The 19,482-nt window shown below is 42.0% G+C and overlaps 1 protein-coding gene and 1 long non-coding RNA gene across 14 annotated transcripts in view; one reads left to right on the top strand and one right to left on the bottom strand.

The window, feature by feature from the left end:
• The window catches only part of C1GALT1 (core 1 synthase, glycoprotein-N-acetylgalactosamine 3-beta-galactosyltransferase 1), a 49,915-nt gene extending 48,775 nt beyond the window's left edge, over window positions 1-1,140 (bottom strand). The window contains exons 1-2 of one of the 6 annotated variants that reach the window (XM_055589808.1): window positions 872-1,140; window positions 321-597 (exon numbers count right to left, since the gene is read on the bottom strand). Coding sequence is in view for 1 of the 6 variants with exons in the window: in XM_055589807.1 (XP_055445782.1) it covers window positions 872-878 (7 nt within the window). In the remaining 5 variants the exon portion in view is untranslated. The remainder of the gene's footprint in view (window positions 1-320; window positions 598-871) is intronic. The other 5 variants (XM_055589810.1, XM_055589811.1, XM_055589809.1 and 2 more) reach the window with 5 other exon arrangements.
• A 137-nt stretch (window positions 1,141-1,277) lies between these two features.
• The window catches only part of LOC129658930 (uncharacterized), a 64,092-nt gene continuing 45,887 nt past the window's right edge, over window positions 1,278-19,482 (top strand). For 5 of the 8 annotated variants that reach the window (XR_008717595.1, XR_008717591.1, XR_008717597.1 and 2 more), the window contains exons 1-2: window positions 1,278-1,627; window positions 2,363-2,437. This is a non-coding gene — a long non-coding RNA (uncharacterized LOC129658930). Of the gene's footprint in view, window positions 1,628-2,362; window positions 2,438-2,914; window positions 3,551-13,000; window positions 14,831-19,482 lie in introns of those variants that run through there. The other 3 variants (XR_008717592.1, XR_008717596.1, XR_008717594.1) reach the window with 3 other exon arrangements.

The raw sequence follows: 19,482 nt of genomic DNA, 5'->3' as shown, positions 1-19,482 counted from the left end.
ATTATAAATCCAGTCAACTTTTCCAAGGCGTGTGATGTTTAAGTTCCAGTCTTTTGAAAATAATAATAGAGAGGGTAAGTGCTGGGCAAGAATAAATCCCCACCCCTACATTTGGTTCATTTTCTGAGCAGACAATGTATCCAAATTCAAAGCTGTAAAGTCAATTTTGTCAGCACCTACTAATCTCATCTGGTGGGAGAGGAAGGCGGGAGGTAAAAAACTCGTCCCGCGTCCTTCACGGAGCAATGCCGCAACACACCTGCCTAGCTTATTCTGTCAGGGGCAGGGGAATTTAACAAGAACAAATCAGCCAGACAAACCTGATGATCCAGAGAGCTCAGAGGAAGTCCCCCAGCACTTGCGCAAGGCTCCGGCTCGCTGGGCGCTGGCGCGACGCGGCAGCCCGGCGGCTCTCCTGGAAGGTGCCCACACCTGAGCGCCCGCAGCTCCGCGGGGGGAGGGCCCGGCGGGGCAAGACCGCTAAGTGGTCCAGCCGCGCGCTCCGGAGCGCAGCCCGCGCCTCACCGTCGCCACCCGACGGCAGGCGGCGCGCGAAGAGGCGAGGGGCACCAGAGAGCGAAAGGGAAGGACCTGCGACTAACAGGAGGTTACAAGTCAACAAAATAGCGGCCCGGCGGGCAGGCGGCCCCACTGGCAGCTCGCGGACACGCCGGGAGCAGGAAGTGCCCCGCGCCTCCCTCAGGAGCCCGCACGTCCCCAGACCGGGCAGCGACTCCGAGACACCTGTTTGGCGGCGCCAGGGGTGGGGTTCCACCCTCCACGCTCCCCCCATATTCACTCTCCCACAGGGAAGGGCGAGGGGACCCGAGACCTTGGACCCACAGCCTGAGGGCGCCTCCGCCGGCCGTACCTGACATCAGCTTCGGCTCCCTCTCGCCCCTCCTGGGGGGCGGAGAGGGGGACGACACGAGACCGGCGACCTTCGCTCTGCTCGGCAGCCGCAGAAGTGGCTCGTGGCTGCTGGCCGGGGCAGCCCGCTGCCGCCCAGATTATTCCCCGGCAGCGGCGGCGGCGGCGGCGGCCGAGGCGGGCCCAGTGCACGCTCCCGCCCGCTCGCTCCGCCCCTCCCCGCAGCGCGTTCCGGCCGCGGGCCGCCGACGGCGCAGCCGCCACCCAGGGGTCTCCTAGCGCTGACGTCATCGCCGCCGCACCAGCCCCAGGGAAGGGCGGAGCGAGAGGGGGCAGGGTGGGGCGGGGCTACGGCGACGTGCGGGCGCGGGGATTGGCGGCCGATCGCACGCCCCTCCCTTGTGCGAAGGGGTCTGGGAAGTCGGATCTTCTAAGAGGGGTAGTCACAACCCACTTGCGGCATCTCCGTGGCGGCCTCCACCTTCATCGCGGTGCTGTAGGGTCTTGCAGTAGCTTCCGGATCTTGAGAGGGCCCAAAGCAGTGAAACATCAGGGACCAGGGCTGCGAATACCCTTGGGACCTTTGTCCAAAAAACAGGCTCTTCCCTTTCAGGAGTCTGATGGGCTCTAGCCTGCTTTTAAACCGTTCTTTTTACCCCTGTTATCCCCTCCTCCCGATTCTCTTAACTCGGTACCTCTCTGGCCTTAAGGAGAGGAAATACGCAAGATGAGGTACGCAAACGAGTTGGGTAACCAGGTATGTGAATCAGCAGGGGCTGAGAACCCAATTAATTATACCACAAAGCCTCCTGAAGGCACACATGGTCTTTGGTTCCGTAATTACTTCACGGCTGTTAGGCAGTGGGCCGGAAGAGTTTCTTCGGAGCTCTCCAAAACCTTACCGTCTCACCTTTAGTTGGCAAAGGGACTTTGTATCAGAAAACTGTTTTTGGATTATAGAGCTAGGAGCCCTCAAGCGATTGAGGAGGTGGGATCAAGTCTTGACTTTACTGGTGTTATCTAACACAGCCTAGTTTGAGGGTGAGAAAACTACCCTGCTTCCTAGGCAGTTCTTTAGTGCCTTGGCCTCTGGGCTGCAGTCTTGATTCCCGCCAAGCTATGTAACCTTGGCAAGTTACTTACCACGCAGGAGAGGAATAGTAAACAATGTAACTAAAGTATTGTTGAAAGTGAAGTCGCTCAGTCGTGTCCGACTCTTTGTGACCCCATGGACCGTAGCCTACCAGGCTTCTCTGTCCATGGGATTTTCCAGGCAATGGTGCTGGAGTGGATTGCCATTTCCTTCTCCAGGGGATCTTCCCAACCCAGAGATCGAACCGGGGTCTCCCGCATTGTAGACAGGCGCTTTACCATCTTGTTTAGATTCAGCTTTAGTGTAGTTTACCAGGATATATCATTAATAGATCCGAAAGAATCTTCGGGAAGAACTTTAAAACATCTAGATTCTTATCCAAACCTCTCATTTTTTCAGATGAGAAAACTGAGGTCAGAAAGGTAAACTTGAGAAGCCTGTTTTGGAAGAGAAGTGCAAGTCTGTGAGATCCAGGTTAGTGCTCTGTTGGATCCTCACCTCCATCTCTTCTCTCTTCCCCAACCTGTATGTAATTATTGCTTAGCCTCACCCCCATTGCCTTCCACAGCCACTGTGAGACAGGGAAAAGAGACCCTTCGAGGTCAAAGTGTACCAAATAGAAAGCAAAATAAAACAAAATGCCTCAGGATTCTTATTTTAATTTTATTAAAATTTATAAGGAATAAGGAATAATCTTTTTCTAGTGAGAAAATATAGGAAACCCTTCCAAGGGTAAGGTCAGCTACAGCATGTCTAAGATAATTTTCTTTGGCAAGAAGATATGTTGATAGAACTACCAGATCAAATCAGGCCCCTCCTACCCTTCTAGGTATTATTGAAAATAGCTATTATTTTCATGAAAGCAATGTACACTTATTGAAACAAATATTAAAAAATCCAAATGCCATAATTCAGAGATAACAATTTTAAAAAATTCATGTTATACTCCAGATGTATCTAAGAATCAGATCAGATCAGTCGCTCAGTGGTGTCTGACTCTTTGCGACCCCATGAATTGCAGCACGCCAGGCCTCCCTGTCCAACACCAACTTCCGGAGTTCACTGAGACTCATGTCCATGGAGTCAGTGATGCCATCCAGCCATCTCATCCTCCTGCCCCCAATCCCTCCTAGCATCAGAGTCTTTTCCAATGAGTCAACTCTTCGCATGAGGTGGCCAAAGTACTGGAGTTTCAGCTTTAGCATCATTCCTTCCAAAGAAATCCCAGGGCTGATCTCCTTCAGAATGGACTGGTTGGATCTCCTTGCAGTCCAAGGGACTCTCAAGAGTCTTCTCCAACACCACAGTTCAAAAGCATCAATTCTTCGGCGCTCAGCCTTCTTCACAGTCCAACTCTCACATCCATACATGACCACAGGAAAAACCATAGCCTTGACTAGATGGACCTTTGTTGGCAAAGTAGTGTCTCTGCTTTTGAATATGCTGTCTAGGTTGGTCATTACTTTCCTTCCAAGGAGTAAGCATCTTTTAATTTCATGGCTGCAGTCACCATCTGCAGTGATTTTGGAGCCCGGAAAAATAAAGCCTGACACTGTTTCCACTGTTTCCCCATCTATTTCCCATGAAGTGGTGGGACCGGATGACATGATCTTTGTTTTCTGAATGTTGAACTTTAAGCCAACTTTTTCACTCTCCTCTTTCACTTTCATCAAGAGGCTTTTGAGTTCCTCTTCACCTTCTGCCATAAGGGTGGTGTCATCTGCATATCTGAGGTTATTGATATTTCTCCCAGAAATCTTGAATACAGCTTGTGTTTCTTCCAGTCCAGCGTTTCTCATGATGTACTCTGCATATAAGTTAAATAAACAGGGTGACAATATGCAGCCTTGACGTACTCCTTTTCCTGTTTGGAACCAGTCTGTTGTTCCATGTCCAGTTCTAACTGTTGCTTCCTGACCTTCATACAAATTTCTCAAGAGGCAGATCAGGTGGTCTGGTATGTCCATCTCTTTCAGAATTTTCCACAGTTTATTGTGATCCACACAGTCAAAGGCTTTGGCATAGCCAATAAAGCAGAAATAGATGTTTTTCTGAAACTCTCTTGCTTTTTCCATGATCCAGCGGATGTTGGCAATTTGATCTCTGGTTCCTCTGCCTTTTCTAAAACCAGCTTGAACACCAGGAAGTTCACGGTTCACATATTGCTGAAGCCTGGCTTGGAGAATTTTGAGCATTACTTTACTAACGTGTGAGATGAGTGCCATTGTGTGGTAGTTTGAGCATTCTTTGGCATTGCCTTTCTTTGGGATTGGAATGAAAACTGACCTTTTCCAGTCCTGTGGCCACTGCTGAGTTTTCCAAATTTGCTGGCATATTGAGTGCAGCACTTTCACAGCATCATCTTTCAGGATTTGGAATAGCTCAACTAGAATTACATCACCTCCACTAGCTTTGTTCGTAGTGATGCTTTCTAAGGCCCACTTGACTTCATAGTCTCTAAGAATAAAAACATATAAATGTATAGAAATACAATGTATGATAAACTGGATTTTATTTTGTACACAGTACTTTTTTCATGAACAATATATCATGAATAACATCATTTTTAACAGTTGCATAGTGTGAAGTGGACGTACCACTGTTTATCTAACTGATATTCTATTGATTTATTTCTGTTTTTTTCCCCAAATGTTTACTATTTTAAACAACTCTGTGATGAGTTTCTTAATGCATGTACCTTTGCACAACTGTACCGCTGTCTTCTTGAATAAATTCCTTGAAGTGACATTAATGTCAGCCAATTTTTCTTCATTATCAACTAGAGAAAAAGAAAGCTGTGGTTACTTTGAAAAATATAATTTACATGTGAGACACAAAATGACCATATTCTCCCATTTGAAACACAGATTAACCTTGAACGGTATGTTTATCTATCTGGAGTGTGTTTCAGTAATGTGTGTCATAGCTCCTTGGAGCAAGGTGATAGAGACTGATAGTTGATTTGATTCTATACAAAATCCTTTCTCTATTACTTGCAGAACTCTGACTTTTTTTCAGGGTGACTGTGTCCAGTTAAAAATACTTGTTTACTCAGGCTCCTATAAGCCATGGTTTCCCATGTGACCTGTCAGCAGAATGAAAGTAGATGTTGCTAGGAGAGGCTCAAAGTTTTATGGAAGAAATTTCTTGTTAGCCATTGGACCTATACCTGTCCTTTATCTTACCTGGAACAGTGATATGATGCTAGATGTGGAGCAGCCCTATTTCAACCACAGTAACAAAATAATAGCATAGCCAGAGGAACTGGTTTGTGATTGCTTTGAAGGGTCAGCTTATCAGCCCTGGTCTGCTCACTTCTGGGTTTGTTGTTATATGAAGGGGTTTGTTGTTATGTAAAGGAAAATAAATCCATTCTCTTTAAGGTTTTTGTTGTTTTTGTTATAAGCACTGAATAAAATTCCTAATTGGCATAAAAAGATAGGAAAAGTCATTATTTATTTAGCACTATAGGTAGAATTTTTTAATAAACAGGGTAAGATGAAAAGGGGAACACAAAATGGAAACAAGCAACAACAAAAAACCACTCTCTAATAAACTTAGTTTTCCTTTAAATATCCAAATATTACAATTAGGTTAATAACTTTTTAGTAATAATTAGATTAAATTCTATAAATTATATTTATATAATAAAGTATAGATTAAATGGACTTCCTTGGTGGCTCAGATGGTAAAAGCGTCTGCCTACAATGTGGGAGACCTGGATTTGATCCCTGGGTCAGGAAGATCCTCTGGAGAAGGAAATGGCAACCACTCCAGTACTTTTGCCTGGAAAGTCCCATGGACAGAGGATCCTGGTAGGCTACAGTCCATAGGGTCGCAGAGAGTCAGACACAATTGAGCAACTAAATTTCTAAAACTATAGATTAAATTATTTAGAATTTAATATAAATTGAATTTAATTATAAATTAAATTTAAACTACTGGTATAGTAGTTTTAAAATATGTTCACAAGTTCTTTGATACTTCTTTCAAAAATTGAGCTTAATTCCCCTCACCTAGAGGTTGGACTGTACTTAGTGACTTGTTCTCATAAAGAGAATGTAGAAATGTTGTAATGTGTCTTCTAAGCGGAGACTATATATGTGCCAGCTTTATTCTTCCTCTCTCTGGGATTGCTCACTGGGGAAAGGTAATTGTCATGTCATAAGGACACTCAGCAACTTAGAGAGAGGCCCATGTTGTGAATAACAAAGGCTTCCAGCCAACATTCAGTGCGGAATTGAGAACTCCTGAAAACAGCCATGTGAGTGAATTTGGGAGCAGATCCCTTCAGCCTAGCCAAGCCTTCAGATAACTACATCCCTTGTCAGTATCTTTATTGTACCTGAAGAGAGTCCATGAGCCAGAATCACTCAGTTTAGCCACTCCCAAATTCAAGTCTGCAGGAAGTATAAAATAATAAATGTTTGTTGTTGTAAGCCATGTGCAGCAAAAGTAACTACTAAAAAGCTGGATATAGTGGAGCCTACCTAGCACAATCCAGGTATTTGATTATTTGTTGTTCTGAATGAGTAAAACAACTGAATGAAGTACAATATAGTATCTTTTTCACTTAAAGGGTAACATACCATGCTTGTATTATTTTTGACCCCTGACACCTGTATTGTGTAAGGCTTTTCTGACATGATCATAGGGAGGTGAGTTGTGAATCTTATTGAAATCTGAACAATGACAGTCCTGGAAGAAACATATAATGAATAGTGCAATAGAACCCTTGAGATGTGAATGATGCTCCCAGGTTTTGTTTTGTTGTTTTTTTTTTTTTTTTACTATTATTTGCATTTATTTTTTGCAGCATTTGTTCCTTGGGCCATAAGTTTTTGTTTCTTCAATTTCTTCTGGGATATCTTTTTCTTCTGTGCAACCTTCTCTTCTGGTTTAGGAACAGTCTGTTCTTTTTCAGTAAGGTTCTCAGTTTTATCAGTAATTAGCTGAGTAACAAGTTATCAACGCCCTCTAAATCTCAATTTTCCTATTGATAAATTGGAGAAAGTAATCCTGACTGGCCTCAAAAGGTAGTCAGTGGGATTATATGTGACAGGGATTATATCATTCTTTTAATTACATTAGATTCATAAGTTAAATATTTTAGGAGTGTGTACCATGAAAACTTTTCTTTTAAGAAGTGATAACAAATAACTAATTTTACTGGTGGCTTAGATGGTAAAGAATCCAACTGCAATGCAAGAGATGGTGTTTCAATCCCTGGGTCAGGAAGATCCCTGGAGAAGGGAATGGCTACCCACTCCAGTATTCTTGCCTGGCGAATTCCATGGACAGAGGAGCCTGGCAGGCTACAGTCCATGGGGTCGCAAAGTGTTGGACACGACTGAGTGACTAACACTTTGTAAAATATTAGTATTGTTCATAGTAAGAAGTTAGGATTTAAGAGTATAGCAGGATGGTAAGTTATTATATGTCAGATCTCATTTTATTACCTTGTTGAAATTTTATTGCGGGTTAAAAAGAATACATAATTATGACTGGCTCCTTTCTCTTTTCAAGAATTAATTTGTAATTGTGGTTGGGTGTGTGTCCCTCTTTATGGTAACAGTGGTAGTTAAACATACTTAGTAATAAACATACATTTAACCAATAATTTAGTTTGAGTCTAAGCTTTTATTCTAGAGCAAAATTGCACCCAACAGCAAGAAAATAAATAGTAGAAAACATGTCTTTCTCTTTCAGAGAGGAGGCCTTGGGCACAAAAGGGGAAGCATTATATAATGGAACATCAGAGGTAGACATTATGCAATTACAGACAATGCACAATTTGGTGATGTGGCTAAGTCCAGAGGTAAATATATGAGGATGAGTAAGACAAGACTTAAGTGTAAGATTCAAGTCTTGATAATGTAATGGTGAATTGTCCAAACTTCCAGGTTTGTTGTGTTTATAACTGTAAATTAGATGAAACTACAGACTCAACTAGATAGCAGAGTATTTGTGGTTGTAGATGACCCCAACGACCTACCATCTTTATTAACTTGAATAGGAAGAAGAACCCAAGAAAAAAGAGACAGAGCTTCCTTCTCTAGAGACAGCATGCTTTTCAATAGAGCTTCTCATTTCGTTAAAAATTCCTGGTAGGATATAGTATTTTCATTCTGTGGAACCCAAGAGAGCATTTTCCAAATAGTTTTTATTCCTTGCAGCTACATGTGCACAAAATCAACCAAGATTTTGAGACAGTTGGAAAGTCTAGTGTTATTTTCTGAATTGACTGACATGTGAAGGGGATAAAGGTGGAGAACAGAGGAGGAGATAAGGAAAAAAGCAAAATCTAGGAAATACTTTTAACCTCAAGGGAAGAGGACTCAGCATGACTCACAAGTTATTAGTTTGAAAGCAGAGTCTGCCACGTGTGCACTGAGGAACCGGAGAAATAGTCTCAGCTTAGAAGGTTGGGCTTCCTGGGGTTGTCCTGTGTTGCTCTAGTTCTCTGGAATAAGCATCAGAATATGCCTTAATTATTTTCCCTGGTGGCTCAACAAAAGCAGAAAACATTTGTTGTAAATGAAGTAGGTGATGCTTTAAAATCCCTAAGCAGTGCATTATTTATAAATGTGTTCATTACCTCTGTTAGTGTAAAAAACTGACAAATTTTAGCTATGTAAAGTGGCACAATTTTTTTCTTCTTTCTCTTAAGTTGTATTTAAAGGTTTTTAGATCTAGGAATGGGTTGGATAGATACTTTGTTGGGTTTCTGTCCATCATCCATTGAGAAGAACTCTCTTGCTTTTCCTCCAATTCCCATTTAGAGGTTTGGTCTCTTTAACCATGTGTGTGTGTATATATATATACTACACACACTATAGGACCCTTGTCCCTTCTTGATTGGATAGAGTTTGATCCTTGAAGGAATCTGACTCAATCAGATCCTTTCCTCTGAGGATTTGGAATTGGAAGAGAAGTTTTAGTTGCTCTCTATTGAACACTGAAACTATAACACTAACGGGGGCTTGTAACCCAAACGTGTGAACTCAAGGTAAGGGGAACCCATTACAGACAGAGAGAAATGAAGCAGACTATCTGAGAAATGACCCTGAGCTTTGGTGCTGTCACAGAGACAGAGAAAGAAAGGGAGGAGAGTCATTTTCTAGCTTCTCAGATTTCCGAAGACCTCCATCCCACTAATGGCCCAATTGCTCTTGAGATCCAAGAATCCCTACATTGTATTCTTATATTAAGTTACACGTTTTTGTTAAGTTAGAGTGGATAATTTTTCCATTCTTCAAAACACATTTCATCACTTCATTTAAGAGTGATCTGAATCGTTCTTTTCATTTACAAGTAAAAAGCCTTTTGAAAGCTTTGGCCTGAGGAAAACATAAATCTTTGAAAAGCATGCAAAATTTCAGTCTTTTGAATGAAAAGAGCAAAATGGCAGAGTAGGAAGCTTCCCGCTCCCATTCTTCCACAGAAACATTGAAAAATAAGCAGAAACCATCAGTTTTGTGACAACTCTAGAAAACAGTTGAACGTTTACAGCCACCACATGAGCACTGAATCAAGAAAGAGGCACTTCAAAATAATAGGAAGGTTTTGTGGTGATTTATTTGTCCTTCCACTACCACTGCCCCTTCATGTATGTGTACGAACGCAGTCCTGTCCGACTCTTCTCAACCCCATGGACTGTAGCCCGCCAGGCTCCTCTGTTCATGGGATTTCCCGGGCAAGAATCCTGGAGTGGGTTGCCATTTCCTCCTCCAGGGGATCTTCCTGACTCAGGGATCGAACCCGCATCTCTTGCATCTCCTGCATCTCCTGTACTGTCCAGGTGGATTCTTTGCCATTGCACCACCTGGGAATCCCACGGTAGAGGTTAAATGAAGTAATAACAGTGAGACTGTCATCCCGTATGCTAGTACCTTTGTAAGAATAAGGGACTCCAAAGCTGTCTGCCTGTCTCCTCATCATGTGAGGACACAGTGAGAAGACAAACTGAATTGACAGGAACCTTGATTTTGGACTTTCCAGCCTCCAGAACTATGAGAAGTGTCTGTTATCTAAGGCATCCAGGCTGTGCTATTTTGTTATAGCAGCCCAAGCAGAGTAATACAGGGAGCAGCCTAAAGGACGACGCTCGGTCTTCCACTCAGAACTCAGGAGAAAGCTTGAAAATACTGCAAGCCAAATGAAAAATCTTCAGACACTTGGGGCAGAAATTATGGTTGAAACATATAGTAGATTGGCTAAGGTAAAAACTGGGGAGACTTTCTTTGGGAAATTAGGACATTTAAAAGCAACTATGGGGACTTCCCTGGTGATCCAGGGGCTAAGGCTCCTCATTCCCAATGCAGGGGGCTTGGGTTGGATCTCTGGTCAGGAAACTAAATCCCACATACTGCAACCAAGATTAAAGATCCTACATGCTATAACTAAGACCCAGCACAGCCAAATAAATAAAAATAAATATTTTTTAAATGTTTTTAAAAATAAAAGCAACTTTGTAAATGGGGGAATTTAGAAAACCATGTATGTGCCCAGGATAAGACACATGCTCAAAAAACACCCGAGAAGACCCTCAGCTTTTTCTTGGGCTGATCCTTTGGCACAGTGCAAGCCTGGCAAGTTGAAGATCAGTGCCAATTTGCCAAGACTTGGAGGTTCCCAGCGTTCAAAGAAATTTCTATCAAAACACTAGCTGAACACAAGCTAAGAAACAGACTTCAGTGACCACATTGACAAAGAATATAGTCTTTTAATAGTTTGGGATCAGCATTGAATAATCTGACTGCTACAGCCTTTCAGCAACCAAAAAGTAGCAAGCCTTGTGAAAAGGAGAGAACCTTCCTTCCAAGTACATACTGTGAGTGAGTGAAGTTGCTCAGTTGTATCCAACTCTTTGTGACCCCCTGAACTGTAGCCTCCCAGGCTCCTCTGACCATGGAATTCTCCAGGCAAGAATACTGGAGTGGGCAGCCGTTGCCTTCTCTGGGGGATCTTCCCAACCCAGGGATTGAACCCAGCTCTCCTGCATTGCAGGCGGATTCCTTACCCTCTAGCCACCAGGGAAGTCCCAAGTACATACTACAATAGTAAAATTTCCTGTTTTCATTAAAAAAAAAAAAATACAAAGAAACAGGAAAGTATGGCTATTTCTAAGGAATGAAATAAATTGGCAGAAAGACTGAAGGCAGGAGGAGAAGGGAACCACAGAGGATGAGAAGGTTGGATGGCATCACCCACTTGATGGACATGAGTTTCAGCAAGCTCTGGGAGTTTGTGACTGACAGGGCAGCCTGGTGTTCTGCAGTTCATGCTGTCACAAAGAGTCAGACATGACTGAGCGACTGAACTGAACTGATCTCTGAGGAAGTCCAGACATTGAAATTACTGGACAGAGATTTTAAAACCACTGTCCTGAAACATGCTCAAAGAACTAATAGAAAACATAGACAAAGAACTAAAGCGATAAAATGAGTGGAATTACATAAAACTTTTTGGCCACCTCATGCAAAGAGTTGACTCATTGGAAAAGACTCTGATGCTGGGGCAGGAGGAGAAGGGGACGGGAGGAGGAGGGGACGACAGAGGATGAGATGGCTGGATGGCATCACCGACCCGATGGACGTGAGTTTGAGTGAAATCCAGGAGTTGGTGATGGACAGGGAGGCCTGGCGTGCTGCAATTCATGGGGTAGCAAAGAGTCGGGCACGACTGAGTGACTGAACTGAACTGAAGCAGCATAAAAAAATCAAGTCTCCTAGATGCCTATTTCTATCCCAAATAATCCCAGCAAAGTAGGTCAAAGTCTTTCCAATTTTTATTTTGGTGTAATTTCAGATTTTACAAAGTTGCAATAATAGTACAAAGAATCCTCATACAACTTTTCTCTTGATTATTGTTTTAAAATTTTAACCACTCACGTGAACTGTTTTCTTATTTTTCTGCCTCCAAAATTTAGGCTAATAGTGGCTTAACGTAAATACTAAACTTGATATGGTAATAAATATAACAATAATAACAATTCCAAAAATTACTTGCTGAACCTGATACATGCCAGACAACAAGTGTTGAACTTGCACTCTCACATACTCCTAACCCTATAACTCAGGCACTATTATTATGTTAATTTAATAGATGAAGATACTGAGACACAGGGAGTTTTAGGATCTTGCCCAAGGTCACAGATAAAAATCTTCTGGTGTTGAATGCAAATGAAACCATTCAGATTCCTTGACCCTACCTACGTTTTACCTACGTTTTTAACACTGATCTTTTAAATGAGGTGTCAGCAAACTACAGCCTTTTGACTAAATGCAGCCCATAGAAGATCTTTATTTAGTCCCAGATCTGCTTGTACAAGGGTTGCCCATCCTCTTACACAGATGAGTGGGCACAACCTGGTCTCTCTATCCTAACCCGGCTGCTGTCTTTCAGGTGTCTGGTCATTTTTTCTAACTGATTACTGTGATTTCTTGTCCTGCTCACAGAAAAACAGCAGCCGGACTAAGTTGTAATTTCTTAGACACTGTTTGGTCCTTCTAGTGAATGTCTCTGGTCTAAAGGAAATACCTAAGTGCCCAATAGAGTTGACAGGCAAGGTTAATCCTCACCAAGCTGGGGCATTCCTGGGGCGTTTTATGGTGACCCACTCTAGACGTCTTAAATAATAAAAACAACACTGTGCGTGTGATCAAAGGCAGCACACCTGAGGTGGGCATGGTGTGCATTGCTCTGGCCTTCCTTCAGGACTGAAAGGCTTATACCCCCAGCTACTGGGAATGCTGCCAACAGACAGCCATCAGGTGTCAGCCTTCTCAGAGAACTGCCTCTGATGCAGGTGCCTGCCTCAAGTCAACATCATGCCTTCTTTCAGGGCACCCATATCCAGTGACTGATTAGCACAGGGGTATAAAAGCCCAGCCTCCCAACCTCAACATATAATGTTGTCTAGAGCCGTTCTGTCATCAGAGTTCCCCGCCGGATTGACTAAGGCCTCTGTTAAGATTGCGTCATGGTATAGTTTCTCCTTCTGTCCAGTCTTATTTCTTTTTTTCTATTTCACAGGCACTGACCTCAAAAGCACTCCCTAATAAGCTATATATGGAACTCAGCCTATGACAAAACCTAAAGCAAGAGGAGAGCTATTTCTCAACCCTCTAGAAATTCAAGCTTCTTTTTAAATGTCTCTGGTTCATAGATAATACAATTGTGAATGACTTCTGTTTACCTGGAGTTACCTCTGCAAGCATTCACCTCGGTGCTGCACGTGAGAAATAAGGAGAAATAGATCCAAGGAGCAGTGCTGTCAGTTATCACAGATGCCCCACAGTCATTTCACCATGCTGTCCAGTGTGATTTGGACAATTACTGAAGCTTTTGGGTTGTTTATATTTAATCAGAGGTAGAATTCTGAAATACTTTCAGTATGCCAGGCTACTTTATAACTGTCTTTGCCTTAGGGTAAACATCAAGGTATTTGCAAACAATGGCACCCCACTCCAGTACTCTTGCCTGGAAAATCCCATGGGCAGAGGAGCCTGGTAGGCTGCAGTCCATGGGGTCGCTAAGAGTCGGACACGACTTCACTTTCACTTTCACTTTTCACTTTCATGCACTGGAGAAGGCAATGGCAACCCACTCCAGTGTTCTTGCCTGGAGAATCCCAGGGACGGGGGAGCCTGGGGGGCTGCCGTCTATGGGGTCACACAGAGTCGGAAACAGCTGAAGTGACTTAGCAGCAGCAGTTGATTTTCAATGTTGTATTAATTCAGGTGTGCAGAAAAATGAATCTGTTATACATAACACACTCCAGTGTTCTGGTCTGGGAAATCCCATGGGCAGAGGAGCTTGGTGGTCTGCAGTTCGTAGGGTCACAAGAGTCAGACATGACTTAGCAACTAAACCATCACTATATGTACACACATACACACATATATATGTTTAATACATATATTCACTCTTCCCATAGAGACCATTACAGAGTATTGAACTTCCTGTGCTGTACAATAGGTCCTTATTTTTTTCATAGATATTAATAGTAGTGTGTCAATCCCGATCTTCCAATTTAACCTCCCCATACCCCCCAGTAACCATATGTTCATTTTCTTCATCTGTAACTCTATTTCTGTTTTGTAGCTAAATTCATTTGTAGCCTCTTTTTAAATTCTACATATAAGTGTATCATATATTTGTCTTTCTCTGACTTCACTCAGTATGACAGTATGACAGTCTCTAGGTTCATCCATGTTACTGCAAATGGCATTATTTCTTTTTTTATGGAGGAGTACTGTTCCACTGTATATTTGTACCACATCTTCTTTAGCCATTCCTCTGTCAGTAGACATTAAGGTTGCTTCCATGCCCTGACTGTTGTAAATAGCGCTGCAGTGAGAATAGGGATTGTGCACATCTTTTAAGGAAACTTGAAAAATCACCTACTAAAGTAAGTATGGACAGTATTCATGTTTTCCTATCTTTCTGGTATCTTTTTAAAAAATGTTTCCATGGTGATACAACCTGATAGATACTGAGTGCTAAGTTGCTCAGTTGTGTCAGACTCTGAGACCCTGTGGACTGTAGCCCACCAGGCTCCTTGTCCATGGGATTCTCCAGGCAAGAATACTAGAGTGGGTTGCCATGCTCTTTTCCAGGGGATCTTCCCGACCCAGGGATTGAACCCGCATCTCTTACGCCTACTGCATTGACAAGTGGGTTCTTTACCACTAGTGCTACCTGGGAAGCCCCATGATAGATACTGGAGGTTAGGTAAAAGGTGCTTTAATCCTGGCTTTGAGACTTAACAGCTGCTTTCTGAGCCTCATGATCCTCCACTATAAAAGGGAAACGATGATGCCCATTTTTGAGAGTTATTGTGTTGTTTAAATGAGAGGATATTTGCAAAGGGCCTGCAATATTCAAGTACCTAATAAATGCTGCTGCTGCTGCTGCGTCACTTTAGTCGTGTCCGACTCTGCGCGACCCCATAGACGGCAGCCCACCAGGCTCCCCCATCCCTGGGATTCTCCAGGCAAGAACACTGGAGTGGGTTGCCATTTCCTTCTCCAATGCATGAAAGTGAAAAGGGAAAGTGAAGTCGCTCAGTCGTGTTCGACTCTAGCGACCCCATGGACTGCAGCCCACCAGGCTCCTCTGTCCATGGGATTTTCTAGGCAAAAGTACTAGAGTGGGGTGCCATTGCCTTCTCCGCAATAAATGCTAGCTATTTTTATAAAAAAGTATAATAATGATGATAAGTGGACTGACCAAAGGTTTTTGAAAGGAAATATCTTTACGACAAATACTGTAGTTTATTGCTACATATTTTATTAGCAAACAAAGATAGTCACTATAAAGATTTCTATACTGAAATATACATAAGTGATTTTCATCCAAGAGGCAATGTTTTGAAAGTAGAGGAGTTGAATGAAGTGATTTCCAAAGTATTCCTCCCTGCATCATACCCCGCGGTGTTTAAAGCCTTGTGAGTCTATGGATTAGGATGACCCTCCAAAAATAAGAGCAACTATTTCTTGGAATTTGAGTTTTTCTCTATTGAGAGTGGGTGCATGTCGACAGAACACTTGTTCTATTAGTCTCTTGGATAATAGTCTACTCGCAAATAATTCAGACTCAATCTATTGTAACATTGTCTGCACACCTGACAGTGCAGAAATAGTAATGATTAAACTCTTATAAAAATGGAAGTTACTGCCCATTATTTTGTCCTAACCTTATGGTAGCTTAAATTCTATTTAAATTGATTGTATATTATGGCTCATTATTTTTCTCTCAATAGTAACCACTTCTGATTAGTGCCGTGTATGTATATGGAGGCAATTCTGCCCAAACAGAAGGAAAGAATTCTGCCTTCCTTCTGTCATCTGTTAACCTTGTTCTCAGGAACTAATTTCTCTGATACAGTCCCTGCATCTACTGTACATCTTTGTATGTGTCCTTGGACACATGCTCTCTTTTTCATCCTTTTCGTCTCTAGAATGAGTTGCATGTATAAGTCCATCCTTTAGAGCCAATTTAGAGTCAAGTACTTTACCTCAATTTTGAGCTGGATTTACAGTCTCTCTCACTGAGTGGATCCAGGTTAACAGACACACAAGACCATCTTTGTTTTCCTCCCCTTCTGTCTCTATATCCATCTTTCTACTTCCTGACTAAGAATAGGAGTCTTTCTTTCCTCATTTCTCAAAAGAAATAGCACAGCATTTTGTCTCTCTCTCTGCTCTGTTTCAGCCACTTAATATACGTATTAGAGCATTATCAGTCAAGATTGCATTCCCTGTTCCCTTATATATTAGACTTTGGTTGGGGACATAAGTGATGGGGGGAATGGTGGGGGTGGGGGTTGAGGATGGAAAGTGGAGGCTGGTGAGCAGATAGCACTTTATAGTTGAAGCCTGAGAGATCTCGATGGGAATTGAGGATGGTATACAAACACAGAATAGAAAGAAACTTCTAGAGTTCAGAAGAACCAGAACTCCATTCTGTGAAGAGACTGAGATTTGTACTCAATATAAACGGTGGAGTGGCTCAGTGGTCAAGAGTCCACTTGCCAACGCAGGACACATGGGTTTGATCCCTGTGTTGGGAAGATCCCCTGGAGAAGGAGATGGTAACCCACTCCAGTATTCTTGTCTGGGAAATCCTGTGGACAGAGGAGCCTGGTGGACTAACGTCCATGGGGTCTCAAAAGTGTCAGACACAACTTAGCAATTAAACACCACCACTGTAAAATGTGGAGTGGGCCTAGTGGCAAGAAGCACACACATGTCAGGCAGGAAAGAGCTGAAGGATGGAATAAAGGTGAGGAAATTTAACTCATTTTGTTTCTCATGTACAAATGGCCTTTTATGGTGTTGCTGGGTTTTATCTTTGAAGTGCAGACATATCCCCCAATTTATTAACACGAGTGAGTACAGAGCTCCCTGGAGTATGAGAAAGGAAATGAAAAAAGAGCTGTGCTCCAGCCTACCAAGCTCCCAGCTGACTGAAAGGCTTGTTCCCTTTTTCATCCATTATATGTTGTGTGTTTATATGAACGGTTGTGATACTGCTTTAACACTGTTTCTTTAGGAAAATGCATCCATATTTGAGTTGGATCACCTTAAAATGAATTCTTGAAATACAGCTCACACAGAGATAGGGGACTTCTTCTGGCTTACTATTAATAACATTAATCATCTAGATGTTGCGGATAAAGAAAATGCAGGTGGTAAAACAATGGCTTGGCAAAGGCATCATGATCAAATCAAGCTAAAATTAGAACTTCATGCCCCTTCATTCAGTCTGTGAAACGTCTTTTTCTACTGGCTGTCTAAGGAGCATTCGCCTTGAAGAGATTATTGGGGGAGGAAAGTCCAATGAACAGACCACTTCCTTTCTCTCTCTTCTTTGCATTGCTGTTTCTCTTCCAGTCTATAAATCTTTCCTCCTCCCCAGCTCCTTCTCCTCTGTTTGGGGTGGGGGGGATGAATTTTTAGTTTTTCTCTTCTTCTTTTTCTTTGCTTTCTGGTCTTTTACTGCTCTCAGTACTTGGGCTGCCTCTTATTTTTCAGCCCCAATTTTTATACCTCCCACTCCTAGTAGAGAAAACATTGTCACTATTAGGATCTTTTTTTTTTTTTTTAAAGTTTACATTCTGAACTCTTTCTGGCTCTGTGCAAAGCTTTATAAAAAAGGAAATTTTTTTATACAAAACTGTAGACTGTGTGTGACTTCCAAAAATATACAGTCTGTTATGAATCCCAGCCATGATTTTTATAACCACCCTCATGATTCTTGACTTTTGTTTCTCAATCCCATTAAAAATCTGGTGATAGCAATGAATTGCCTCCCTTCAAGAATGTGTAATTTACAAATATACCCAATTTGCATGCAATTTCACAAGGTGCAAAAACTCTCTGAACCCCTTAGGAGTTTATGACCTCATACCTAGAACCCTGCTGGTTGTCTCAATACATTTTACAAATATCACACAATTTGAGATAGGAGGAGTATCTTAAAACATAGTCCATTTTAATTCATTTTGTGTTTGCAGAGGTAAAGGGGGAAGAAACATTTTCAAATTACAAGTGCATTGTAACATTGTCCAAAAGGAAGAAACATTTATTGAGTACTGCCTACTACATACATACCTATTTCCAACATTATTATAGCTGTTTTAAGAATTGTATATATACATGTATATGTCTATAAATATACAAATATATACATATGTATACATTTGTGTATGTATTTATGTATGTGTAAATTTTTACGACAGCTATATCGTGTGGGACTCATTACACTCAGATATGGAAATTGAACTCAGTGGGATCAAACAGCTAATTCAGGTCACCTGCTAGTGAACAAGAGGTGCAGATTCTAACCCGCATCTAACTCCAGTGCCCCCTTGGAGGATAATTTCTTATCTTTTCTACTTAACACAAAATGTAGCACACAGGAGGTACTCGTGAAAGGTTGAATGTTGACCGGATTAAACTGAAGGAGGTTAAGTACAGAGCCCTGCGGTAGATTCCTAGAGACTAGAGACCACTCTCCCCACTGCCACCCCTCAACCCCATTTAATTTCATTTCTTTAGAGAAAAGGAAGGGGGCATTCTAATAAGTTCTTAAGAACAGAGAAGAATCTACAAAATCGCAGAGAAATGTAGTAATTTTCCTCTGTTCATCAGAGAAATATGTCATTTCCAGCAGTGTGAGGGTAACAGGCTTGAATATGCCAGTTTTCATTTGGAAGGAATGTACTGCAAAGTTCATGCAATATTAACTTGAGGAAGCCATTTTCAATTTAGTGAGTCCTCTGAACATTAAAGAAAGCATTCTGACTGAAGCTACTGCAATATAAAGAACAATTTGAAACATGCCTAGGAGGAAAATACAGTAATTTTAGCATAAGGAAGTTCTCAAATGAAGTCTAATTTTAAAGGAAAAAGAATCTCTTTGATTGAAGAAATTGTTCAGAACATATATGTACATATTCTACCTGAGGCTAGCTAATGAAGGAAGCTATAGTTTGAAGAGAGTTGGTGAGGAAAAGGAAAGCAATATTAGAGTCAGGCAACTCTGAGATAGAGGCTGATTATACTTCGAAGGAATATCTTTAGTGAAGCTAATAAATATTCAGCTAAGTTGAACAGAAACTCCATTGGAAGTAACTATATTCTTAGAAGCCAGTCAAGATAACAGAATGATGCAGAATCAGTAACTGTTTCCTTGATTTAAAAATAAGCCCATCTTGACTTTAGGTCAGGGCAAAATCACGATGGTAAAGCTTTTTAATTTTTGTAATCTCTTCCTAAAAACATACTAAATAATTAGAATAGCAAAAGAAAAATTATATTCACAGTATCCTCCAGAAGACCAACCAAAAACATCCACACTAACCTCAGAACACCAGCGAGTGTTGTCTTACCCAAACCACAAATGAAGCAGGATCAATGCAGAACATGCCTAGGTTTAGTAGCTGTGCAGAGCTAGTACAGGAGAAAGAGTTTTAATGGTTCTATAAACGCTGCAATACAGCAGTTGCC

This window comes from Bubalus kerabau, chromosome 8, assembly GCF_029407905.1.
Source record: "Bubalus kerabau isolate K-KA32 ecotype Philippines breed swamp buffalo chromosome 8, PCC_UOA_SB_1v2, whole genome shotgun sequence".
NCBI classification, from domain to species: domain Eukaryota; kingdom Metazoa; phylum Chordata; class Mammalia; order Artiodactyla; family Bovidae; genus Bubalus; species Bubalus kerabau.
Note: the sequence above shows the minus strand (reverse complement) of the source record. Positions and strands in the feature narration are given on the sequence as shown.